We start from the raw sequence: 27,682 nt of genomic DNA on the forward strand, positions 1-27,682 counted from the left end.
TCCGCGTGTTCTCAGCCACCACCAAAATAGCTCAGGATTCAATACTTAGGCAGCCCTATAAAGACGTACCAAAATACTCTTGCTGAGCAGCCTACCTACAAATCTGGGTAGCTGTCTATTTTGTAGCTTATTCAAATTTGATTCATGAATATTTCATTTTCTATCCAAAGCGCTTTTTAACCTCATTTTCTACCCCTCACTGTTCAACTGATGCACACAGTGACAAAACTCATTCAAACTCACTCATTCTTTTAAATGCGGGTTATAATCTGAGACAAATTCATTTTTAAAGAAAAAAATGAGGTGGCCAATGCCCGAATGTGCACTGCAATATTTATGTGTCATATGAGACCTAGTTAGATTGCTTTTTTGTCTGCCCAGTTCTGCTCCCAAACACCCCGAGGGTAGAAGCCACTTGCCAAAAAAAATCGCCCAATTTTAATTCAACTTTCTCTGTTTTTGCTCTCAGAAGTCTTGGCAGAGGGTACGGCAGGCGACAGGCCTTGAAGCCAAGCTGACAGTGCCTCACTGAGAGGCTACGAGAGGCAAGCTGGTGAATTTTTCATTGGGGTCTGAGACTGGCTGTGGAAAAAGCCTGCTCTGCTCCTACTGGCTGCAAGGAGAGCTGGGAGGCAGAGAGGGAAGAGAGGGGATAAGTATAGGCCTCCCCATTCAATTAACCACATACTGCTCTGTAATTTCACCCTCACATACACACACAAATACACAAGGTGGAGTGGGAACACTGTTAAATGTGAGGAAATATAAGTGGGCCGCGTCTCCAGTCCACAAGAGGAAGAGCTTTTTCCTGGTTTCTAGTTAGAATTTCAGGGAGTTTTTTTCTTGTTTTCCTTGAGGGTTGGAAGTAATTTAGCAGTTTCAGTTACTGTTTAATGCAGCAGGACTGTAGCTACCAGTGAGGCCACCTGAGAGGAGTTTACATTCTGCAGTTAAGATCTGGAGGACATTTTACAGGCTGGTTTCAGGATCTTTAGACTCAAAATACTTATTATTGACATTGAATAAGCTCAAATATCAGTACTGCACTGACTAATAAGATGATGCATGTCAGCATTTCTTTTAAAGCTAAAACGATTAGCCAATTAATTGATAAGTCAATAAAATGAATGATCAAACAATTTAAATAATCGATTATAATCATTTGTTTCAAATATGAGACTAATTTTATTTTAATATAAAAGCAACATCTCTGGGTCTCAGATGGTAAGTGGACAAAAAGGTGATTTGAGGACACCATTTTTCTCTACTTGCAGATATTTTATATCCTAAACAACACAATAAAAATGACCAACAATCAGTAATTATCATTAGTTGCAGCCCTAATTTGTTTGAGAAACATCCTGTATTTAACTTATTATAATGTGATGTATTTCCTGTCCAACTCTGATAATTTGGTACACTTTAACACATCCACAGTTGCATTTTGTTTGAATGAATTTCATCATGTTGCAGTTAGATTCTAACCAAACTTTTATTTTGACCTGTTTTGACCCATGTAAATCTGTAACTCTCTTTTCCAAAAATCAGAAGTTATTTTCAGAGTGGCTTTCCAGTGTCGGCCTAACACGTGTCGCCCATGAGCCTATTACGCAACAGATGTTCATAAGGTCTAAAAAAAAAATTCAAACTGTGCATTTTTAGGAAAGTGAGACTTGCTGTCCAAAGTATGAGTGGTAATAAGTGAGCAAATGTTTGCTGCCATACTGACAGTGATCCAAGCTCTGTGCTCCTTTGAGGTACCCGGCGGAAGACTTTGACATAAGCCAGCGGCTTGTCACTCAGTATTCAGTGCATGGGCCAGAGAGAGGACACCCAATTTTCACTGAGCAATATGTCTTCTTTCTGCTGCTGTGACCTTTAAATGGCCCTGGACGCTCAGCGCAGATAAATGCGCCATGTTGGAAAGAACAAAGTGCTTTCAGACCATTTGTATTGAACGAGTTTGTGATGAACAGCTCAAATGCTACAATCCAGCGTGGGGACATTCCTATATATGTGCACGTTATTGATCTAGGTACAAAACCTTGCCTGCATCAGGCAAATGACTTCCCCTCAGGGTTCTTTAAAAGGCTTTGTGCTCTGTTTATGATGTGAAATTCCCATAGAAAATCAATATGTTTTTTGTTCTGCACAGTTTTGTCCTTATTATCTCGTCTCTACTGCTGTGTAATGAGTGCAATCTCCTGAGGGGTCGTAGGTAGGAGGAGAATTATCATACCACAATGATTTAATCTCAGTAGCAACAGCTTAAGTGATCGTCACACTACAGACAGGGTTGGTAGGGCAACATTACAAATTCAAATTTACCTGTTAAAAATTGTAGCCAGTTACCTAATACAAGTATTAGAATACTGAACTAATATAACTTGATTACTTTCCATCATTTTAAAATTGTTTAAACATTTCAGAACAGGGGATTTGGGGGTGAGCTGTCATACAAAATATCCAGAATAATTTAGAGAAACATCAGACAATATTATGAAAATCAGTTACAGATTCTGAAGATGATATGAAGCACAGTGTCCTGGCACAGGTGACAGGTACAGTCATTTTAAACACCTTTTCAGAAGATAAGATTGTCATCAGCTGTGGGAGCTCACAAACATATCTTTTAGATATTTTTATCATTAATTCCTCCCGCAGTGGTGGCTGAACTCGCCATCACCTGGTATAAAACAGGTCTAATGACATCAACAATCCATTATTTGTGACAGTCTAATCAGTGCAAAGAAAACATATCATTACATTTTTTTGATAACTAAAAGGAGGAATCATAGGCTACATCAGTAATTTGATCAAATATTTTCAATTATTATATGTTGGTCATATTATATATCACTATAACTGTTAATTTCCAGGACAAAGGACAGAATTTGGGACAACTGCTTGTAATTCAGGACTTGCCTGAATTTGCCGGGACTTCTGGTCTCCCTACATCCCACTGAAACTTTAGGCAAACATATTTTGCAGCAGTTGCAGCAATAGTAGTAGTATTAGTTGTTGTAGTGGATACTGGAAGGTTAGCTAGCTGACTGTGTAGCTAACGTTACCAGTTATTCTGTGTAGCTAACATTAGCGGTTAGTCTGTCCGTAAATGTTTCTTTAAATTAGACAAAATAACAGTGAAATTTCTACCCAGTGATATGATAATGAATTGATCCTATCCTCAAATTTACTAAATATATTTGTAATTTAATTACGTTTTTTTTTCTGTACCTGTATACAGGAATACAGTTACCTTTCTTGTATCCTAATAAGGAAATCCTGTTACATGTAAGTAAACAGCCTCTAAGATGTGTCTCTGTATAATCCAGACACTACCATGAGCCTTAAACACTGATGGGTGCATTGGAAAAAGGATAGCGGCAAACACTGAGCTACCATTTTATAAGAGTTTAATATTTTGGCATAAGGGCAAACTCATGTTGAAAGTAGTCGCCCACCTTTCCCTCTTGATCTTTACAGTCCCGCTCTCCGCAGACAGACTTCACTAAGCTCCGGTCATAAAATGTTAGCATTATTTGAATACTGGGGCAAAAGGATGCTTAAAGCAGACCACAGCCTACCATTCATTACATAAGACCAAAACAAAGAGTCACACAGTGAAGGGTTATGGCTCGGGGTCGGGTGACAGCAGCATATGATTCATGGCTCGCTGTGCCCTTTTGTCTTGTCCTCCTTGTGGTGGGACCATCCACTGCTCTTAGCCAATGTTATTTCACAGCCTTCAGAGCTCGCTCGCCGTTTGTTTCAAGCAAACCGGCAATGTCATTTCCTATGTCTTGTTCTTTCCTCAGTGCAGGAGTAAAGAAAGAATGTGGCATGTGTCACAACAAGAGATGTTCCTTTTTCTTCATTGTTTTGATATCGGAAAAAACAAATAGGATCAACATTGCTTTTGATTTATCTGAACACGAACAAGTACATTACCTCGACTTTTATTACATAAAAAGGTAATTACTGGACTAGAGGCTGGTGTTTGAGGTGGCAGTATATGTACAGACAGAGGAAGAGAAATATGCCACAGAGAATAATTTCAATGAACTGCAATAACCTTTGATATTATACTTAGGCCAAAGTATTTCCTCCTGTTACATTTTTGACTGCATATCGTGTTTTCTGCTTTCAATTTTTTGACATTGAACATGTTTTAGTATCTGGTTTGCATGAGGATTTCTCTCTAACAAGTCAATAAAAGTAGAAAATGCAAATGCAAAACCAAGAGAGCATGACTAAAACATGAATTTTAATACTTTCAAATATTCCCATGGCCACCACATCAATAAAGTCCATGCAACTCATTAAAATCGTGGAAACTCATTGATTTTGTGCAAATGAAATCTAGGAATGTATCTGCAAATGCATCTTTTCATTTGCCATATGGTGGTGCAGCCTGCTGCTTATGCATATATGTGCCAGCTTATCATGAAATTTAATCAAACAGTTTTGAGTAGGGGGACACACTCATGCTGTACTGAAGCAGGAGTGTTTGGTCTGCAGCAGCGGCTTCCCTCTCTGATCTGAAATGTGGGATTTGGAGCTTCAAACAGCTGCTGATACCAGCTGTGTGGCACAAGTGGTCTCTCCATTTGGTACTGCAGGGCTACATGTGTCCTGTTAGTCTCTCATATGTGTTCAGGAGACCCTGCCAGAAAAATGTGCACAAAACAAATAGAATGACTTATTATTTAGAATATCTAAAAAGCTGTGAGATTTTATGAGTCAATAGAGTCTCATTTGGGTATTCAGACACAGTAGATGTAGCTTGGGTATATAAAGATTAAAGCCTAACCGACATTATCAGTTTTTATTTTTTTGTTTTATAGACATATTTAATATTACATTTGTCCTATTTGTATTTTTTTTACTGCTGAGGAAACTACTCAGTGTCAACAACACCCGTCACCCTCTGCATACCACTATCTGAGCACCGTCAGCCGTAGACTGAGACCACCGAGAAGCACCACAGAAGACCACCAAACTGCACAACTCCTCTCCCTTCTGCAGGAATGACAGCTGAAACATCAGACACTTGGAACAATAATATAAATATTTTGTGCAGTGTATTGCATGTTACTTCTTTCACATTGTGCAATACTACCTTTCATTATTATTTTAATGTATGATATACAATATTACATTTAATATTGTGCAATATTACTTTTAATTGTCAGTATTATTATCATGCGCAATATTACATTTAACATCATATATTACCTCCATTATAATGTAGAATATTACATTTAATATTGTGCAATATTGTGTTCACTGTCATGTGTAATATTATTTTTTTTTATTACTTTTCAGTATCATTGCCAATTTTACTTTCAGTGTCATTGCCAATACCAATGATTTGGAAGCACATTTGCTGCTTTAATCATGCACACACTTTTGAAGCTCGTGAGACAAACGGTAAATCATGAAACAGAATCACAGAGGAGCAGATGGGGTCATAAGGACATGCAACAAAGCAGCAACCAAATGGCACATTAGAGTACAACTAAACTATTTTGTTTATTCATTTATGCATTCGCTTATTTATTTATTCATAATTATTAATAAATATTCTAAAAAGTTTACTGTTTCAGTGCCCTTGTTTAATTTTGGGCTATAAAATTTACAGTTAAACTGCAAAATATCCTTTCTCCATTACTTATCTTTGTAGCAAATATTTGATGTATGTTGTATGTATGTATGTTTATTTATTTATTCTTTGTATAATATTCTGTATAAAGAATATCGGCAAACATATCAATGTCAGAATATTTTAACTCCCTATATTGGTATCACCCCCAAAAATCCATGAGTTGGGATCTAATAAAGATAGTGAGTGTTGTGACCTCTTTCTATTTTAGATCCATTGATTCTACTGATGATGACCTTTGTCCTTTAGTGGGATGTGGTATTTAGCTTGTTAATGTTATTTAAAAAAAAAAAAAAAAAAAAAAAAAAAACTCTGATATCATAGGAATATAAAATGGCATTAGACAGAATTGTGTCATATTGTCGCTATGATCCACTAGAGTAGACCTACCACAGACCCAGAGGGTTTTTTTCCAGTTATATTATCGTGATTTATAGACGAAGAAAAGATCAAAAGGAGGCCTGTCATTGTCTGTCTGCCCTCACCGCTGTCCTCCATACATGGCGGTGGGCACAGATGTCCGCACGGGAGTTCCCTCTGCTTGTCCTGCCATTCATGGAGCGGCTGTTGTCAATGGGGCAGCGGGCGACCAAATATGGAGAAGGGGTCGCACCGCTCGGCCCCTTCTCACAGACACTTGTCAGGGTATAAATTGGCCCGACGTGACATTTCGGCACCCCTGGTTTACACACACTCAAGATCGGGCGCCTGGTGCTGATCTGGTGAGTACCTGCATGGCTGACTGAAGGAGGACTGAAACGGGCCAACCCGTGGATTTATAACAAGAGGATGGACACAGGATTTTAACACGAGTGGCTTCAACCAAACTAAATATCATCATCTAACTGACACGGATCATCTCCATCAGCTTCTCCTTTGTGGATTATAGCTGTTGTGTAATATTAAAATTATTAATTCTCATAGAAAATCTTATACTAACCCAAACCTAAAACGTAATATACCTCGATAGCATATAATACGAGTTAAAGCTGCAACTAACGTTTTCATTACTGATTAATCTGTCTTTTTCTCGATTATTGATTAGTTGTTTGGCCCATAAAATATCAGATAATGAAAAATGTCACGTCACCATGTGTCTCACTTTGTCCAAAACCCACATTTGATAAACTGAAACCAGAGACTTTTAACTTTAAAAAAAAAAAAAGAAAACTCAAAACTATAAATCATTATCAAAATACTATTTTAATTCAAAAGTTGAGAGTTAAATCGACTAATCGTTGCAGCTCTAATATCAGTGCAATAAATTAACCGCCATTCCCTGATTTGTTTGTCCGTACAGAGCAACCTCATGTGTTGTGTCTGTGTTGTGTCTGTGTTGTGAGAAACCCAGTGCAAACAAACTGGGAATTCCATTACTGGATCTAACAATGCTGCTACGTGTGTTCCAGAGCTGCCACCATGTGCGACGACGAAGAAACTACCGCCCTGGTGTGTGATAACGGCTCTGGCCTGGTGAAGGCTGGCTTCGCCGGAGATGACGCACCTCGCGCTGTGTTTCCCTCCATCGTTGGTCGCCCCCGTCACCAGGTAAAGTCAGATATCCATAAATTTCACAGAAAATGGGTCTTAAGTTGTTTACATTATGTAACGTATGGCGTAATTGTGCACCAAAATTACGCATCTATAGTTTGAGCCTGCATATACCGGTAATTATGATGCTCTGTGGTGATTATACATCACTAATTCCCTGGTATTTGCTGTTATCAGGGCGTCATGGTCGGTATGGGTCAGAAGGACTCCTATGTCGGTGACGAGGCCCAGAGCAAAAGAGGCATCCTGACCCTGAAGTACCCCATCGAGCACGGCATCATCACCAACTGGGACGACATGGAGAAGATCTGGCACCACACCTTCTACAACGAGCTGCGTGTGGCCCCAGAGGAGCACCCCACCCTGCTGACAGAGGCACCCCTCAACCCTAAGGCCAACAGAGAGAAGATGACCCAGATCATGTTCGAGACGTTCAATGTGCCCGCCATGTACGTGGCCATCCAGGCCGTGCTGTCCCTGTACGCTTCTGGACGTACCACAGGTCGGACAGGTTCCTCGTGTGTGTCAGGGACTTTGTTCGTTGATTTATTAAGTGAATTAAACGTTCATGTATTCATCATCAGGTATTGTCCTGGACTCCGGAGACGGTGTGACCCACAACGTGCCCATCTATGAGGGTTACGCTCTTCCTCACGCCATTATGCGTCTGGATTTGGCCGGTCGTGACCTCACAGATTACCTCATGAAGATCCTGACTGAGCGTGGATACTCTTTCGTCACAACCGGTGAGCATAAGTTGACTATAATGCACAAAACCGAATTTGTTTGATGTTCCAATCATCCATCTGCAAGATGAAATTGATATAAAAAGTGGAACTAATGTACTTTGTTTTGGAGAAAGTGAAGTTCCCCTTGTAACAAGTCGTTTAAACACTTCCAAATACCTTTAGACATAAATTTATCTTAATGCGTTTTTACGTGTTTAATGATGCACATCTGACATTTCCATCATACACATTTGACCCCCTCCAGCTGAGCGTGAGATCGTGCGTGACATCAAGGAGAAGTTGTGCTACGTGGCTCTGGACTTTGAGAATGAGATGGCCACCGCCGCCTCCTCTTCCTCCTTGGAGAAGAGCTACGAGTTGCCCGACGGTCAAGTGATCACCATCGGCAACGAGCGTTTCCGCTGCCCAGAGACCCTCTTCCAGCCCTCCTTTATTGGTGCGTAAATACGAGCGCAGCGCACACACCAAAGAGTTAATTTAGTTGTAGTGACACTTTCCCATGAGCTAGTTTTGAAAGTTTCATACAGTAACTTGACTCTAAGTCTTTACTACATAGACGTATTCAGCGCCAAAAAGAAACATCCAAGATTATGTGAAACTTGAGTGAAACAGGCAGTATTGGGGAAAAATCAATTTTACTAAGCTGCTATTTAAAAATGAAAAGTAGTTAAAATACATTTTAACTAAAACTATTTTCAAAAGGTAGCTCAACTACATCCCAACTAAATCACACAAAATCTGAGTGTGGAATCTCAGGCAGACCTGAACTGACATTGAGTTAAGTGCAAGTGTGTTTGATTTATGAACTAGGGCAGGCCAATTTTCACAGGACAGGGAACAATTGTTGTGGTGGACTCTGGAAAATGCTCAGTTTCAAGGAGAATTCGTAGTATAGTGTTACAGAAATCTCAAACCACAGATAATAATTTGATCAAATAGTAGGTGATGTAGGTGTCATGAAATGAAACCCATGGCCAGTAAGCTGTGCCATTGTGCCATATCAAGGTGATATTCAAAGTTTGGTCCGGGGTCATATTTTGGGGATCCTTAATATGCTGAGAAAGTCTGAGAACTCCTGCCACGTTGTATGGCAAAAACGTAATGAGAACACTCTGAATATGTAGTTTGTGAACTATCTAAACCACATGACAAAAGGAGTTAACTACGATGAGAAAATAGGGAGTGCTGTAAAGGCTAAAAAAAGTAGCATTGGCGAAAGAAAAAATCAGCTGGTCGTCTTTCCTTTCATGACTGTTAATCAATGCCTTGAACGCAACATCAGGGCTACCAGTCAGCTGATCAGCCATTGTTTGATCTGTCTACTGCAAAAGCTACTTAAATGCAGTCAAACTACCACCCAACTACAACAAACTGTAGTTAACTACAAACCAACACTGGAAACTGGATTGTGAAAGACAGTGCACAAGTTTCAGACGAACATGATTTAAGTCTTGTTAGACCAGAATAAACACCGGATAAATGGCATCTGTTCCGACAATAGGCGTGTTTATTGCTCATATTAGTGCTTGGCTGCCTCACCAACTGGAGGTCACATTTTATTAATCTCCTGCTTTACCACTTCATGGCCGATAAATAGACACGAGTAATTTAAAGCAGGGGCTTACTGTTTGCATTTGCGCCACAGAGCGCACAGCTGTCGGCGGAGCTGTCCACTTCAGCACCTGTTCCCTCCTCCAGACAGCTGACGGCGGTGTCAGATGTGCTCTCTCTCTCTGCTGCCTGCAGTGTGTGTCTGTGTGTGTCTGTGTGTGGGGGGGTAAAACTCGCTCACTAACTTGTGCGCTGTATTTGCACAGGCATGGAATCTGCTGGCATTCACGAAACCACGTACAACAGCATCATGAAGTGTGACATTGACATCCGTAAAGACCTGTACGCCAACAACGTGATGTCCGGCGGCACCACCATGTACCCGGGTATCGCTGACCGCATGCAGAAGGAGATCACCGCTCTGGCCCCCAGCACCATGAAGATCAAGGTATAATCTTTGTTGAATGTGACTGCAACATTTCTCTGAGCTGAGTCCAAGATACCCCAGTGAAAAATAAATATGCTAAATATATTACATTTTAGCATACTTGAGTGTACTTGCAGTCAAACTAAGCATTAGCACACTTCAAGTTTAGTTATGAAACATATGTATATTTAGTGGACTTGTATGAGCTAAAGTGGAGCTACTTTGAGTATACTTATCGGAGTGCACTGAATTAGAACTTTAAATAAATTTCTACTGAAGTGCACTTTTTGTAAGCATAATTAAGTGCACTTGTAATGAAGTGACATTTTAGTACACTTCAATAAATCATACTAATAGTGTATTACAAAGGACATGAAAATAATTACACGTTACTAAAGTAAACTAACTTATCACTATAAGCAGTTGGAATTTAGTAAACTTTTTTAAAAGTACACCAATGCATAATTTAGAATATAATGTAAAAACAAATAAGTTGAGAAAATGCTAAATTTCAAGGCAATTTACTGTAATTGATATTTTTTTTAAGTCAACTTCAAATATACTTCAAAATAAGCGAAAAAGTACAACTGTAAATGTGATAGCATTTCTTAAATTACATTTATAATACACGTAAGTATACTACTTTTAAACACGTGTGTTTGTGTTTAGATCATTGCTCCCCCTGAGAGGAAGTACTCCGTGTGGATCGGCGGCTCCATCCTCGCCTCCCTCTCCACCTTCCAGCAGATGTGGATCAGCAAGCAGGAATATGACGAGGCGGGACCCTCCATCGTCCACAGGAAGTGCTTCTAAAGCGCCAGACTGCCCCTCCACCCCACCCTCCTTCTTCGGTGCAACCCCACTTATGGCTCAAAAGCAGAAACTCGTGTCTTGTCAAATTCTTTGTTTACACTCAAGTGCAATTTCTATGTGGATATGTATAGCTTTATAAATAAATGAAAACTGGAACTTGCAGCAGATCGTTCTTTCTTTTTAGTTGGACAAAAAAGTGCTTTTAGTATCCGGTTCATGATCTACAAAAAAATTCTCTCTTTCTTTCTGTCAAAAGCAGCAGCGAGGCGCTGTCCTTCGGTCACGTGACTGATGAGTAAAGGTTATTAAAGATTTGAATTAGAAAAGATTACAGTGAGCGGAGAGGATAAGCCACCTCATGAGAAATTAACCGCACAAAGTTTCAGCGAAAACACCGCTGGGTCACGTGATCGCTAATCCCCGTTTTCCCAGGTGAAACAAATCTCACACTACCTACAAGTAAACCTGCTGGATACGTTTAGATTATACTAACAACAACAACAACAACAACAACAACAACAATTCCATTTTACAATAACACCACCTTTATAAATGGTTTTAAATTAGATTACCAATTGATTGTAATCACCTTATAAATCATTAATAAACAGTTACAAACACGTGTACGAGTTTACATCAATGTGGGCTCACTATTTGGCAAGATCCAGATATTGCTTACTATTAATTGTCCTGGGTTAGTAACATTTATAACTGACAAAAAGGAACCTTATTGTAAAGTTTAAACGGTGCATGCTGAGAATGTCAAGCTGAACAATATTTGCCAAAGCCTTAGTGCATGAATCAGACAATGTGATAGATCAATTTAATGCTAAATAAAACTTTTTGATGATAAAGATATACTGACGGTGAATGAAACTTATTAGCAAATATCTGATGAAGCTGACAGGTATAAACAAAGTAGGCTAAACAGTACAGTTAGGCTCACTATTTGGCAAGCAACAAGTCACTGTTGCCCTTTTATCTAATGTAGTTTAACAGCTTATTGATGATTTATAAAGTGTTTACAATCTAATTAATAACCTAATTATAAACATTTATAAGGGCAGTCTTATTGTAAAGTGATACCACAATACTACTAATGATGATAATAATAATAATAATAATAATAATAATAATAATAATAATAATAAATTAGTAAAGTTAAGTTACACAAATTCTTAAATAGTTCTTAAGTAGTTAACATATACCTGCCTGACATATAAATGAGATTCAAATTCAACAACATAACAAACAATTGAACAGGTACAGACAGAGGGCAGGGAGTCATGCAAATACAGCCACCACCACACACTTGTCGTGGGTCATGAGTGCTGAGTGAAAAGGATTATGTTTATATTTATCTAAGCATAGTGTTTTATTAGGGTACCTGTACTGTAAATCCACAGTGAAGCCACTGTGTTAGTTCAAAAGGACAGTCGCATTAATACCGTGATATTATCAGTGTCAAATCACACAACGGTCCAACATTAGTGTGCGCACACAACGCAGCGCAATAAGTTGATCAAATCTCAGAGCAATGAACAGGGCGGGGTCACAACATATTCTGTTTCTATTTTTAAACCTCTATACAGACAGAGAGAGAGAGAGAGAGAGAGAGAGAGAGAGAGAGAGAGAGAGAGAGAGAGAGAGAGAGAGACGGGGGGGGGGGGGGGCAGGCAGGTTGCCTTGTAAAGCGATTAGCAACTCGGATGGTACTTTCACTCTGTCACTGTATCCAGAGCATCATCTTTGCCCGAGGTGGAAACAACAGCTCGACCAGCCGGCAGCTTGCGACATGGGGAGGAGGAGGGGAGGGATGCATCTGGGCATGGGAGGCGGCTATCCGCTCCAAGAAAGTCAGATCTATTAAAATCTTTTATTCCATAGATTTCACGTACAGGCTTGAAACAACAGGTTTTGTGAAAATAATGTGATACACACTGCATATATGCTTGTTACTCTCTGAACAGATGTAATAAAAACGCAGAGAAGTCACCTTGACCGTTGTGCCCCAGACACGGTGCGTCCATAAACTCCATCCCGGAGAGATGGATCATGTTACATGTGGTGCACATGTGGATCTGTACTTAGTGAGTTCACTACGATAGCAATACAGACAGGGTTAATGGGTTTCATTCTCATATGGAGACATCCATGTCAAACATGTATAAAGTCAAAGTATTAAAGGCTATAACACAACCGTCCACAGCAGTGTCCACTGAATGGCGCACGCTATATACCAAACTGAAATATTGGAAATGAGAAGCTCTGGTACTCCTGGCTGCGCTCCACCGACCTGTCTGCGCGTACGTGACGCATGGGAGGGGGGAGACTACTTAAAGGCGGATTAACGCTGGCAAGACATTAAATCCAACCTCCCTCCATCCAGACGCAGCGCGCAGCCCATCAACCTGATCTGAAGATCGAAAATAGGAGGGCTTACAGTAATCAGCCCTTCAGACTCCCATGACAAGGAAAAGTGTGGCAACGTCGTGGGAGCGCTCGGCACACACAGCAGGACGCAGCTCGCTGGCGCTGCGCGCTCAGCACATAACCAACCAGATAGCGCGCAGAGAGACACGAAGAGAGACGGGGACGGCGACAGGCAGCATCCCGTGACGGATGCATTTTTTAGCTAAACTCGGACGTTTTGGAGACTGACAACAACGAGAGTCAGAGAGAAGCAGGACGGGAAATAACGCGCTTTTTTGGAGGGATTTGAACAGAGTGCCGTTGTACTCTCGTCTTCTCCGGATGCTCAGAAATGGGGGAATGGACTATACTAGAGAGGCTCCTGGAGGCTGCTGTCCAGCAGCACTCTACTATGATAGGAAGGTAAGATCAACAAAAAAGAACCACAGAAGAATCGCAGCAGCCTCCAGGATCGTCTTTAGCATGGCTCCCAGTCCCCCGTTTCTGTGTTGTGCCTCAAGGATCGTCTGTAGCATGGTGCCCAGTCCTTCGTGTCTGTGTTGTGGATTTTTGCTGTCTTCTTGTTTCACAGATTTCCTTTTCTCCCTCCTCCTTCTAAACGAGGCAGCTAAGTAAAAACCAGTTGACAGCTGTCTTCTCAGAACCTGGGATGGTGCTGCAAACAACCTAAACTAAACTAAAATTCACAGTCATTTCATATATTCATCCATCCACTTATATCCATTTGATGTCTGTTGGTGAGTTTGAGAGGTGGTGTGTGCTCTCAGCGGTATTTTCATTAACAAATCTCACACACATGTACAATCAAAGCAACGCCGATTGCTTACATGTCATTTCAGCCATTAAATCAGATAACACAAACCACGCAGACGCACACAGACACGTAGAATAAGAAGAAAACAGTAAGAAACACACATTATCCTGAAGAGCGTCCTCTTTCAGCACTGGACAGCTCCCTAAATCCAATACACATACATGACAATTGGACTCAATTTCAGCACTGGACATCTCCCCAAATTCAACACGCATCTCCAGCGCTCAACTAAACCACACTTCAATCAGTAAACACACATATATTTACACTTATTTTCACATTGTTTGTTTGTTTGTTTGCTTGCTTTTTAGGATCCTACTAACAGTGGTGGTCATCTTCCGGATTCTAATCGTAGCAATAGTTGGAGAGACTGTCTATGATGACGAGCAGACCATGTTTGTTTGTAACACCTTACAGCCGGGCTGCAACCAGGCATGCTACGACAAGGCATTCCCCATTTCACACATTAGATATTGGGTGTTTCAGATCATCATGGTGTGCACCCCGAGCCTTTGTTTCATCACGTACTCGGTGCACCAGTCGGCCAAGCAGAAGGAGCGGCGCTACTCCACGGTTTATCTGACGCTAGACAAGGATCAAGATTCACTGAAGCGAGACGAGAGCAAAAAGATAAAGAACACCATTGTTAACGGAGTACTTCAGAACACGGAGAACTCCACCAAAGAAGCCGAGCCGGACTGCTTGGAAGTGAAAGAGATCCCTAATTCGGCCATGAGAACTACAAAGTCCAAAATGAGGCGGCAGGAGGGCATCTCCAGGTTTTACATCATCCAGGTGGTGTTCAGAAACGCGCTGGAGATAGGCTTTTTGGTGGGGCAATACTTCTTGTACGGATTCAACGTGCCGTCTGTGTACGAGTGTGACCGCTACCCGTGCATCAAAGATGTCGAGTGCTACGTCTCCAGACCCACGGAGAAGACCGTGTTCCTGGTGTTCATGTTCGCGGTCAGTGGGTTTTGTGTGGTGTTGAATCTGGCGGAACTCAATCACTTGGGCTGGAGGAAAATCAAAACGGCCGTGCGAGGCGTGCAGGCGAGGCGAAAGTCCATTTATGAGATCAGAAATAAGGACTTGCCGAGGATGAGTGTGCCCAATTTCGGGCGCACTCAGTCCAGTGACTCTGCTTATGTGTGAAAACGTGTAAAAAAAAATTAAATAAAAGAAAATAAAAAGAAAGAAAATTTAAGGACATGATGGACAGCTCCGCACGCCTAATTCGTGTCATGACTTCAAGAGTGGGCAGATTTTTTTTTTTTGATTTGTTGGTCTTTTAAGGACTCTCATGGGCAAGCGTGGAATTAACACGTTTGTTTACTTATTTATTATTGCACTGATGCAACTTTTTAGTAACGTTTATACTCTATGTAAGATGCTATAAATGGAGATGTTAAAGGATGTGTTCACATATTTACTCTTCGTGGGCTGTTCTGTTGTACTTGAAGAAGAGAGTAAATGCAAAAATTGCACTAAGAGGTGAACACTGGAGGGCCTGACCTTATCCAAAATGTGCTACTGACCTGACGGTGTTTTTAATACATTCTTTCTTTCCATCTCTTTTTGGCACCAACCTAATTAAATGGCACCATACACAGAAAAAAACTCTATCATCCAAGATTTATATATGCATAGATATAAATCCTTACTGACTATGGTTCAAATACATCAGCGTAATTCATGTTTTTTGTTGCCTGTGTTGCACCACTTGACCTTAACATATGTAACCATTCCATTGCTTTATAGCTGACTTGCAAAACAGTATCTGGTGAATTTGCTGCAAACGCTAACGTCTGTGACTTCCTTAATTTTATGACACACCAAAGCGCCCACTTGCTTTTATTTGTGAAGTGTTTTTTCTTGCTTTTGTGTAATCAAGTGCCATACTTGTATATAAACATGATATATATGTATACATATAAATATATAAATATATAATAATCATCATGAAAAGCTGATTCCCTGCTTGGATTATGCTAAATGCCGCCCAATTCTTTTTTTTATTTGCTTTAAATGTATTTGTTGTGATTTAAATGAAAAAGAAAAGAAAAAGATATACAGTTTTCTCTGTTTTTATTTTGCAAAATGACTGGAAAAAGAAATGAAGTGCTAGTCTTTTTTATATACAAGAAGTAAATGTTTCCCCCTTCAATCAAAGCTGATCAAAAAACTGAAAAATAGCACAAATTGACATTTTTATCAAAGAATGGGCAATAGAAATCTGCTCTGGTGCTACAGTTTTTCATAGAATGGTTTTAAATGTAACCGATACAGACCAGAAGAAAAGACTAAACACCATTTTTTTCTGTGGAAAATAAAAGTGGGATTCATGTACACCAGAAATGTGTGAGGTGCAGTACTTTGCTTGTGTTGACTGACCTATCACACAGATCTAGTTTTTGCCTTGGTGCAGTGAAGATGTTTAGCCACACCCACTCTAAACCCACTGCAGGACACACCTTGAACAGGATCTCATCACTCTGCAATGTGTTGCAATACTGATGCTGCTTCCATGAGACACATCAATACTTATGCTTCATAACAGTACAGCCTGAGGGAACTTTTAGACTATATGCCATGCATCAAATCTCTTATGGCGAACTATACATTCAGTGTAAACATAGTTTGTGACTTTTCCTCGCACTCTGCAGGAAAGCTGATCATGATTCTGAATACTGAGGGAGCTGCCCTTTCTGCCGCTCTGTAAGAAAGCAGCCTGAACTGACATGAAGGTTGTGTGTTCCTGGTGAAGGTCAAAATGAAAACAAAAGATGAGGAGAGAAAAAAGAGAAAGTGGTGAAGAATATGCCCGCACACAAGGGAGAGAAAGAGTGAGACAGAAATAAGATGAGATGACATATTTGCAGCTGACCAGATTTTGCAGGTGATCTGGGGAAGGGCTGGTCTCTCCATGATTTCCCCGGCTGCCAGGATGACTCTGCAAAGCCAGGAGAAATCGAAGAGCGGCAGCATCGGTGCATCCATCTCCAACTCAGCGGGGACCCCGAGATTTCTCCCTCAGTCATGAACTTGAAAAAAGAAAAAAACAGGAGAATCAAGAGCAGTTTGTCAACTTCGCTCTGATGCAATGCAGCGCACGCCTGTGCGCATCTTTGACTCGTGGTCTTTTTTCTCCTGCTCCTTTTTTTAGGCATTCAATTACTACTACAAAACCTTTAAAACATCAGGGGTCACTTAAGAGCACAACAGACATGAAGGAGAATTATAAATCGACCTTTACAAAGAAAAAAAGGATGCTAAAGGTACAGTACTGTACATTTACAGTACAGTGTTTAAATCCAATTGTCATCATTTTTGATGCTTTGGTAGTTTTATGTCCCTCCAACATTCAACCTACTTTCAAACTCCAGCAAAAATGGCAAAATTATTGGGGTATGTTCCAATGCAATTATGCATGCTGTCATGCATTTACATCATGTGAGTGTTGCAGGGCTCAGCAGACATTACACTGTACCTGTGTGTTTGCATTTTGTGTAGTCATGACAGCCAGGTTACAGGCCACACAGAGAGCATTTTCAGGTCAGACGGTGCACAGAGAGTGTGTCCACTTGGTTCAGATTTAGACATCTAAGACAATGCAAATGTACTGTATAGAGAGACCTATGCATTTATCTACTGGTCTTATCTAGCCTGACAACTGCAGTAGAACACATCAAGGCTGCACGCAATCTATTTTAAGACTACAAGGCAAAACACTGCAGGAACACCTCCAATTTCAAGTGATTGCAGGTGCTCAGGAGGAAAGCAGAAATTTTTAGAGGCACGTATCTCCCCTTAATGTGAGTCATAGACAAAGAGACAACCTAATATTAAAGGAGAGGTCTTCTCTCTTCCTCTGGGGGTACACTGTGGGAGTGGAGGGCACTTTGATCATAAACAAACAGATTTTTTATGAGCAGTGTGGGCAAACTCATCATTACTCTGTCCACCTTCATTCAGGATAAATGAAAGATCATACACTGCACACATTAATTTGTAAATTTGTAGGGATGTGTGGTTTGCAGATGCCAAGATTATTTAGTTTTTCGTTTAACTGTCCACTCTCACATGAAAGTGCACATACTCACACACCACTTTTTCTATAGCATGAAATAATTCATCCTGGAAATAGTTACAACTTTAAATGTATTCATATTTCATGCAAATGTATCTGAACTCGCACAGAAAGCACAGAAGGCACAAAGGCAAAGACATTCACATAATTAAATGCAAACGCCAGGGAGAACATATAATATAACAACATAAATATTCAGTATTTACATGAAGGCACTAAGAAGAAAGGTTAGGAAGTTTGATTTTAAATATAATGAGCGTAATGTGATATAATATTCTTAGGTCAGCAGGCAGGCTGTTCTAGTTGAGTATAAAACAAACCCTGTATGAGTTAATTTCTTCTTTTAAAGTTGCTGAATAAAATGTTGAAGTCATCACTACCATCTACAGAAAATTTTGCTACTTTAAATTCTGTTGAGTGTTCAGCTCTACACAGAACATCAGACAGGCATCAATACATCACTAAACAATACAGCATTGAAAAAATACAACAGAAGCAGTTGTCAGGGATAGTAAAGACACATACACACTATCATCCTTACTATCAACAGTTCAGTCTCTTGTTGGTTTCATGTAAATGATGCATTTTTCTCCGTTCTTACTGAAGATATCACCTTTCATTTTTAGTTGGTATGTCATCCTCATTTAAGGAACCTTTATCATGAGTCAAAATCGGACTGGTGCAGGTCTCAAAGACGCAAAAATGTCACTTTACATCAAACTGATTTGGCAGCTAATCAAATAGGAATTTCATTGTTTTTCACAGTAAAAGGTTCATTCTGTAGGGCAGTGGTTCCCACCCTTTTTCTGCTAGATGACCATGTTTCTGCCACTGAGTAAACTGACAACCCCTAACTACAGGACATATTTTATGGCTGTTTAAAGTTATATTCAGTGCACAACAATAACAATAACAGCACAGACCAAGCGATAAACTGTAAAATTAGCCCAAACAGTCAACACAATAACTGCAGGATGTCTGCGTAAAAATTAGTTCATTTGGATGAATTTTGAGCAGATTATATCCTGTGAATATTGCATCAGACATGAGTTTATGTTGTTATGAATTTTTTATATAATTCTCTGTCTGTGTTATGTGTTTTCTTTTTTCAACAATCATACATACTTAAAAGGGTTCTTTTTATATAAATAAATTCTGTTTTCTTCTTGCTGGTGCTTGGCCATTGCTCTATCAGCTCTATGGTTGTTTTAACCGCATACTTTTCATGCAGGAAAAGGCCTTTCAGCATCATGACCTTTGTTGATGTTGATGAGATTTGTTTATACCTGAATAATCTAAACTTAAAAAATAAAATTCAATTTCTATTTCTTCACATAAAAGAATGAAATGCTGTGATATAGATCAACTGAAATGAATGAAATGAAATCAGTCAAAATGCTGATTATGCAGTAATACATATGGGTCTATGTCAAGTAAAGTCAAAAACATTTTCAACTTGTTCACTGATATGTAGGAAGTGTGTGCAAAAATAAGTGCAGCAGTCAAAATAGCAAGTTGAAGCCACATATGTTATATTAAATAGGTTGAAATCTTATTTAATATATGATCTATGTTGAAGAGAATTTTCCCCCTTGCTCCCTGACTCGAGGAAGCTCAGGGAGGCTGCAGGAACACTGCAGGAGTGCAAGACAAGCTCATCATTGTAATTTGACAATAACAAGCGGCGATGAGTTCTCCACTGTAAATTGATGAGCTGGTTATGAGTGTAAATTGTCTGTCAACGTAAAGTTAAGCCGGTTCTCCTGAAAACAAAAGCCCACTACTCTGAAAATACACTTCCAACTCTCGAGTTTGACTTCAGTGACTGCCCGTCTCACTGCCTGCCAGACTCTATTAACATATTACTCAATTTAACCGTTATTAACATCTACTCCTTCTAGAAGATTATTAATGATTTCTTGCGACTCATAAAAGATATTAACTCATTCAGCAAACATTCAGCATTAACCGTGGCTGTAGAGAGCAACTGTTCAGGTATTTCAACTGTCAACTTTCCTTGATCTCTGACGACATATTGTGGTCATTTTATAATTTATTAAAGTAAATATATTACAGATTTCTCCTTTAAACATTTAGATTTTGTGATAAACATTACATAAGAGTTACAGTAGAAAGTATAGCATTGCATCTTTTGTTACATAGTGGTTTAGCTCCGGGCCGGAGTCTGTTCAGAAGAGCCAGGGGAGGCTGGGTGGGTAGTTTGGGTTTTGATAAGCAGATGTACTTGTTTCGTGGTTGTTTCCTCTTGAGAAGGACAAAGGAAGTTTACTTAGGGGTTTGGAATTGCAGATGTGATAAATACCATGAGCAGACTGTGTGTTTTTATTTGAGGGACAAGGCCAGACTGGAGGGTGGTGAGTGATGGAGCTGGAGCACTGACACCTTTATTAACAGTCATGGCAGCCACCTTACATCATACTGACAACTCCCCTAGAATAAGGTGTCAGACTAGGACAGTTGAACAGGTTCCAAAAAACAATCAAATCAATCATAACAGGACACAGAAAAATTGAAACTCTTCAGATTATCGGGTGTGTGTCTATTTATCTGTGTATTTGTGTTTGCAGACTACCACCCAAATCCCAAAAAGTCGGGACACTGTATAAAATATAAATTAAAAACAAAATGCAATGATTTGCAAAAACCTGTCAATATATATTGAATTGAATACAGTACAAAGACAAGCTGTTTTAATGTTCAAACTGATTAACTTTATTGTTTTTTGTAAATATACACTATTATTCTAAATTTTATTCCTGCAACATGTTCAAAAAGTTGTTTATAACAACACTCAGTCAGCATTTGGGAACTGAGGACACAAATTTTGAAGTTTTGAAAGTGAAATTGTTTCTCATTTTTGCTCAACAGTCCAGGGTCTCTGTTGTCAGATTTTTCGCTTCATAATGCACCACATATTTTGAATGGGAGACAAGTCTGGAGCAAACTCTTATACCACAAAGCCATGCTGCTATAACGGTTGCAGAATGTGTCTTGTCATTGTCTTGCTGAAAGAAGCATGGACGTCTCTGGAAAAGATGCAGTTTGGATGGCACCATGTGTTGCTCCAACACCAGTATTTTTGAGCATTCCACAGCTTTCCCAGTCTTTTGTTATCCCTATTCCAACTTTTCTGAAATGTGTTGCAGGCATCAAATTTAGAATGAGTGGATATTTTGAAAAAAACAATCACGTTGATCAGTTTGGACATTAAATATCTTGTCTCTGTGCTGTATTCAACTAAATACAAGTTGAAAAAGATTTGCAAATCATTGCATTCTGTTTTTGTTTGCTTTTTACACAGTAACACAACTTTTTTGGAATCCGGATTATATAGGACTTTCCTTAAAAAACACTGTTTTTCAGATGATTGTTCAATCATCACTTATGACACACTAGAAGTGAATGGACATGTCTGTATATTCAGAAACCCTGCCCTCTGCCTGTATTTTCTTATTTTGTTATTGATTTGTTCATTGATTTGTTCAATTTGCCAAGCTAAAGCTTGAACAATCAACTATCTTTCTGGTTTGTTTACAAACAGCAACTGACAAATCCTACGTATTCTACTTTTAATCTTAACTACCAAGCTGAGTGAAATGATAGAAGTATCATTTTTAAGAGAGGAAATACCTGCAGCAGCAGCCTCTACTCTGTGAGGCCTTTCAGAAAAATGTGAGATTAAACCAGAACTTTCACCTGAGAGTGAATCCCACAATCCCTCTGCCCTCAAAACAAGCATGTCCTCCCAATTTCTCCTCTTTCACCAATCTGAAAAGGGAAGGCTGGCTCCGGGGGAGCGCTGCTTTAATTCTGCCTTTTGCGCAGATTACTGCATGAAAGGGGGAGAGCAAACAGAAGAGAAACAGTGAATGTGGGTCTTTTTGATCCACTCAGCCAGAAGCAATGAAATTAGCCTGGTTACTGCAGCACATATGCACAGCATAGCATGGCATAGGCAGATATGGCAGACATTGAAACAAAACACACTTGATGTTTGCATCCATGTGGGGGAGGAAGCCATAACGCATTTGCACAGTGTGACCAAGTTTCTAACTTTCTGTCTGCCAGGGGAGCAAAAGCATCCCTTCAATTCTGGCTGTAAAGTAGTTTTCGCTGTCTCCAGCCACAATAGTTCCTCTCCCTCCCTCCTCATCACTCTGCCTCATAGCGCTTCAATAAAGCAGAGCACCAAACTTTCGTTATGTGATCTGTGCTTTGGGTGTTTTGTTTTTAAACTTCCCCACTTTAATGAAATCTTCACAGTACAAGGACAAAAGGACGGAGAACATTCGACAAAGTCTGTACACAGAGGGATTTGGCTGGCTGGTTTGGTTGATGGTTGAGCCGTATTGGCCCATACAGACGGATTTGGTTGAAAATAAGCACTGGCACTGACAAAATATACCTGACAGACCTGACAGCAGATTAATTTCTCATCCATTTTTTAATGTGACCCCAGGATTAAGAACATTAGGGGATTATACACAGATTTGTCAACCAGAGGATCACGGTGGGACAGCCAGCACCTGGGCGAGGACACAATCCATCCAAAACCAAAAACCTGACGTAGCCCTCCTCTTTCTAGCCAGGTAGGTCAGGTTACCATAGCGTTAGTTTGGGTGAAGTTACACTTTTTCAAATAAGGGTTCCAAAAGGGTTCTCCCTGAAGGGCTGAGGTTGTTCTACTCAGGGGCACTTGCTTGTAAAGAAGAAAGGGTTCATCAGGGCTTCTTTGTAAGTGTTCCATTAAGAACCATTTTCATCCAAAGAACCCTTTCTGGAAGGAAGAGTTCTTCAAGAATTGTTGAAATCTTTGAAGAACTCTTTCATCAAGGGTTCTTCGTGCCGTAACATAAAAGGGTTCTCTGTAAAATCCCCTGAGTGGGTTCTAGATTAACTCTCATTTGAAACCCATAGGTGGGTTCTTGATAAAACCCTTGGAATATAAAAGGGTTCTTGGTAGAATCCCCTTGGTTGGTTCTAGATAAAACTCCTCAAAGATAAAAGGATTTTTGATGGAATCCCCTGGGTAGGATCTTGATAAAAATCCTTGGAACACAAAAGAGTTCTTGTAAGCACCCATAGAGGGTGGAGAGGTTCTGGACAGAAACCCCGGACAGGGTTCTGGGTGGAACCATTACACCATAGAGTGGTTCTTCGCAGAACCTCTCATAGGGGGTTCTGGGTGAAAACTCTCCCAGATGGTTCAAGGTATATCTCTTAATGCTGGGTTCTAAGTAGAGCTCTCTGAAAGGGTTCCAAGTAGAAGATTCAAGTTAGTACCTTTATTTCTAAGAGTGCAGAACTTTGAGAAAGAGACCAGATAACTTTCTCTGTATTTTACTAATTAGTTTCACTACATTCAGCATTTTTCTGCTTCTGAATACCACAGGGTCTTTGCCATAGTGCACCAACTTTCTCTGGTAAAGTAGTTTGTCATTAATGCAAAGCAGACAGTGCCAGGCCACACTGCAGCAAAAACAAACCCTAAACAATTTCCTTCTTGTGACATCTTTAATTTGTCTCCAGAGGTGACAGTTCATTCTGACGCCTACTGCTTGTTCTAACTTTCCATGCCCACTTGCTTCCTCTGCAGTCCCTAATAGCTTGTACTACACACAGCCCATCGACCCTGATAAATGTTTAGGTTCTGCACCATTACACAGCCAATAAAAATCAGCGCCTGGCAAGTCTTAATCGGACACAGAAGCGTTCGCCGGCCAATTGGACTTGTACCGATATAGGAGGAAGAGAATAGCAGAGTGCTTATAGAAAGATGGAATAGACACAGAGGCTGAAGTAGAGAGATATTAATTTACAGCTACCCGCACTGAAATGCAATCACACACGGAGAGGAATATGAATCACTTCTGTGTATTATAGAGGCACACAGGGATAGAAGATAATACCAGTCTTGCAAGACTGGTGGCTGCAGAATAAAAGGACCACCTTTTAACTTGTCTGCTTTGCAGCCAGACGAGCGAGGAAGCTTCTGCTATGAGAAATAATAATGAAATGCAAACAAAAAGAAGAGGAACAAAGAAATTATACAAATATTGCTACTTTGATGGTGAATTCAGTTGCTTCTTAATCCCAGGGGAAGTGTAAGATTACACAATGTGGGTTGTACTCAGTGACTCTGCCGCTGCTGCTTGGCTTGTTCATCATCTCTACCTCTCTGTGGTTTACCTTTGGACTCTGTGTGAACCAGCCTGCTGTCTGCTTCTTCCTCAGTTGATTTTCTGCAAGTATCTCAGTTTCTCCTTCCTTCCCTTTCTTATTTCCTAGCCCCTCTGCTAAAGAATCGCCTCCCTTCTTCTCCAGCTCAGTTTTTTCTTCAGTCCTCTTTCATCTCTTTCATTCTCCCTCCTTATTGTGTCTTTCGGTTCTCTCCCTCTCTATACCTCTCCCTTTCCTTCACCCATCCCCCCACTACCATTCTAATGTGATGCTACTTTGCCGTGAATCACGTGGCTGTCGTTTCACTAAGCCCCAAAGAAAGGTATGAGATCACACTTAATATCACGTCTTTCAGTCTTTTATTGATGCAGCACTATTCAAAAACATCACTGCTTGGATTTTGAACCAAAGCTTAGAAATAGCAAAGGTGGAGGACTGAAAAAGGAGCTACGATTAATAAAACTGTATTCTGCAACATAGACCTACGAAATGTAAAACAGAAATAATAGAAGTGATGGTGTATCATAAACGCACTTTTTAATATTTTGTTTACATGCTGCCAGTTCTGTAGTAGGCTATGATTTGATGCCGATATTTTGTTAACCTCATTTCCGTAATGTAGGCAAGAACGTAGAAAAAAGAACTACCACAGAACTGAATCTATGTCACCTGTACAGTAAGGAACCAATGAGAGAATGATACATTGTTTTAATTTTCAAACTGCTCTGGTGTGTGTTCAGAAAGGCAAAAACAAAAAACATAAACTGACCCATGCATGACGTGTCTTGAGTCAAACAGCTGTAATTGATGGATGTTTGTTCTTCACAATAAAAGTCTCTGGTTGTTTCGTTCTAATAATGAAGCAGTGAAAAGTAGAAATACTGTTTTCATCAACAGTAACTCAACAGGACTCCAATCAGCTAAAAGCGTCCAAGAAATGCTCAAACAAAGCAGATACCTGAGAGTACAAACAGCAACGCAGGAAAGAAACTAACTTTCCGACTGCAGAGATTCAGTTATAAGCTACAAAAGCTTGAAAGTTTAACAGAGACTTTTATAAATGAGTTGCTGTCAACTTGAATAACTGTTCCGCTCCGTTCACTGGTGAATTACACAGAGAAGGAGCAATAGCAACGTGACCAACCCTCTCACACTGAGCTGAAATACAATGAGTGCACATAAATGAGGTAAATTTTGAAATGTGCTTCTTTCAAGGGGGGCACAATGGTAGGCGAGACACCGAATGTCTCATTAGTTCAGGTTTGTTACCCAGTAATGCTTTGGTAGCAAATGCACTGCTAGTTCAGTCACCAAAGTAGAAGAGAAAATGTTTTTAACCAATAAAATGACATACAATGGTACGCTTCCTGTGGCTGTTTTGAATGAACACCAGAAATGAACTGCTCCAGGGTTCACTACCAAACTGTTAGCTAGTGAACTAAAATGTCAAGCTAACCTGAACCAAAGTATCACCTAAGAGGTCAGCTGATAACCTAAAATTGTGAGCTAACCTCAACCTAATTCTTTGCTAATAATCTAAAACCTAACAATTTAAAACTATGTGGTAACCTGAACCAAACTGTAAGTTAATAATCTACAACTGTAAGCCAACCAGACCAAACTGTTGACTCAGTTGTTCTAAACCCATTTTGGGCCTTTGTTTTTCTCTTACTGCCCCTCATTACATAAAATGTAGGCTCACTGTCTTCTCTGAATATTTATATTGATTATTATTCTGTGTTTATATCATTAAAACATGTCACTGAATTCCAAATAACAGATTCAATTTAACTGGACAGCTGGAATATCATTATCATTAGTTTCCCAGGAAGCAAAAACACATGTGAATGGAAACTGTATTTATGTTAAACAAAGTGAAAAGTTAGAAATTTGACATTTAAAATGTATTTTGTCTCATTATTGATCACAAACAGCAACAAATCAATAATGAAAAACAAGAAACCATCTTATTAAGTGATTCAAGTCTACTGAAAAAAACAGAAGAATATGTAGCTTATTGTGCTGAATATTATAGACCTATTTATCATAATTTCTTGAGGCAAAAAGACTAAATTGCTCTGAAATTCTGTGTGAGCCCTGTGTTTGGTGGTTCTCTGCCAGTCTCTTCACTGTGGGTTGCAGAGAACAAAATTTCAGCCTTTGTGCACTTGAGGCCAACAAAACCACATGACTGCATTACTTAGGTGTCATGTGGAGGACCTGCGTGAATGGGGTGTTGTTGGGAAAGACAGAAGAGGCAGCCTGGTTTCCTCCGAGAGAAAAGAAACCAAAAACTCACAATTAGACAAAAACATTTTGAATGCTGGAGAGAAAAGTTGCAGAGGTGTAAACTCCCCCGTCTCAGCTGGATTGGGTGATGGTGTTGCTGTGACTCAGCTTGTCAGGTGGCAGGTGTCTGGTTTTACAATAGTGTTATAGTGTGTGTCTGGATGCTAGACACAAAGTTGCTTTCACGGAAAATCCGACAGCAGAATATCCCTCTTGTAAATTTGTAATCACAGCAATAACACAGTGTTCATGGTGTGAAAAATGAATGCTTTCCAGAGGAAGAAACTCTTAATTTCCTCTATGGGGAATATCAAGGAAGAGAGAATCCATTTTCCTGAGTCGACACAATAAACAAAACTATCCAGCCACCAAATCTCTCACATTGGTGCAAACTGGCAGGTTTTTGAATGTTGCAAAACACATTCTTGCTGAAGAAGTTGCAAGTTTCAACTCATCTTGTTGTGAATCTTTGGTGTAAACTTGCCTCAAACGAACAAGAACTCTCAATGGCCCCCTCCCAAAAATACTGCCTCCAGCGTCCCTAACAATCTCTGAACGCCCCCTGAGGGGTTGTACCACTCCTGTTGAGACACTCAATATTAACTAATAAAAAAGTGAGCTAACCTGAGCCAAGCTGGTAGCTAGCTAATAATCTAAAACTAAGAGCTAACCTGAACCAACCTGTGACTAGGGCTGTGACAATATCCTCATTAATGTGGTCATGTGATGCCTATTGCAGGGTTGAGATCATTTCTGTCAGCACTGCATATCTTACAGAAGACATTGGGTGTTGGATTTATCATTAAGGATTTGTTTTACCACATCTCAAAAAAAGATGCCACAGTTCATGGCTGGATTATAATGGATAATAATATAATATATATTAATAATATAATTTTTCAGCATTTGTTAAACAACAAGGCTTTTCTTGCTCTTGAGAAACTGCAGTGTTTATTAACTGACACACTGCCCTATTCCTTGAAGCAGCTACACCGTGCTTATCATAATAACACATATTTATTAAGGCAGTTGCTGTAAACCATCATCACATGGGGATATGTTACTTTGTTAAAAGCAGTAAGAAAAAATCCATACTGTC

The 27,682-nt window shown here is 39.8% G+C and overlaps 2 protein-coding genes across 2 annotated transcripts; both read left to right on the top strand.

Moving 5' to 3' along the window:
* Positions 1–6,271: 6,271 nt before the first annotated feature.
* LOC146310895 (actin, alpha cardiac muscle 1) lies at positions 6,272–10,918 on the top strand. The gene is made up of 7 exons (XM_084743196.1): positions 6,272–6,387; positions 7,075–7,213; positions 7,394–7,718; positions 7,801–7,962; positions 8,210–8,401; positions 9,783–9,964; positions 10,613–10,918. The coding sequence occupies exons 2-7, from the start codon at positions 7,085–7,087 to the stop codon at positions 10,754–10,756; spliced, it is 1,134 nt and encodes a 377-aa protein (XP_084599322.1). The 5' UTR covers positions 6,272–6,387; positions 7,075–7,084; the 3' UTR covers positions 10,757–10,918.
* Positions 10,919–12,986: 2,068 nt separating this feature from the next.
* Positions 12,987–16,361, top strand: LOC146310896 (gap junction delta-2 protein). The gene is made up of 2 exons (XM_084742901.1): positions 12,987–13,591; positions 14,315–16,361. Exons 1-2 carry the CDS (start codon positions 13,521–13,523, stop codon positions 15,156–15,158), a joined length of 915 nt encoding a protein of 304 aa, XP_084599027.1. The 5' UTR covers positions 12,987–13,520; the 3' UTR covers positions 15,159–16,361.
* Positions 16,362–27,682: the final 11,321 nt, after the last annotated feature.

The sequence above is a fragment of the Lutjanus erythropterus genome, chromosome 18 (assembly GCF_056507025.1).
Source record: "Lutjanus erythropterus isolate fLutEry1 chromosome 18, fLutEry1.hap2, whole genome shotgun sequence".
Taxonomy (NCBI): domain Eukaryota; kingdom Metazoa; phylum Chordata; class Actinopteri; order Lutjaniformes; family Lutjanidae; genus Lutjanus; species Lutjanus erythropterus.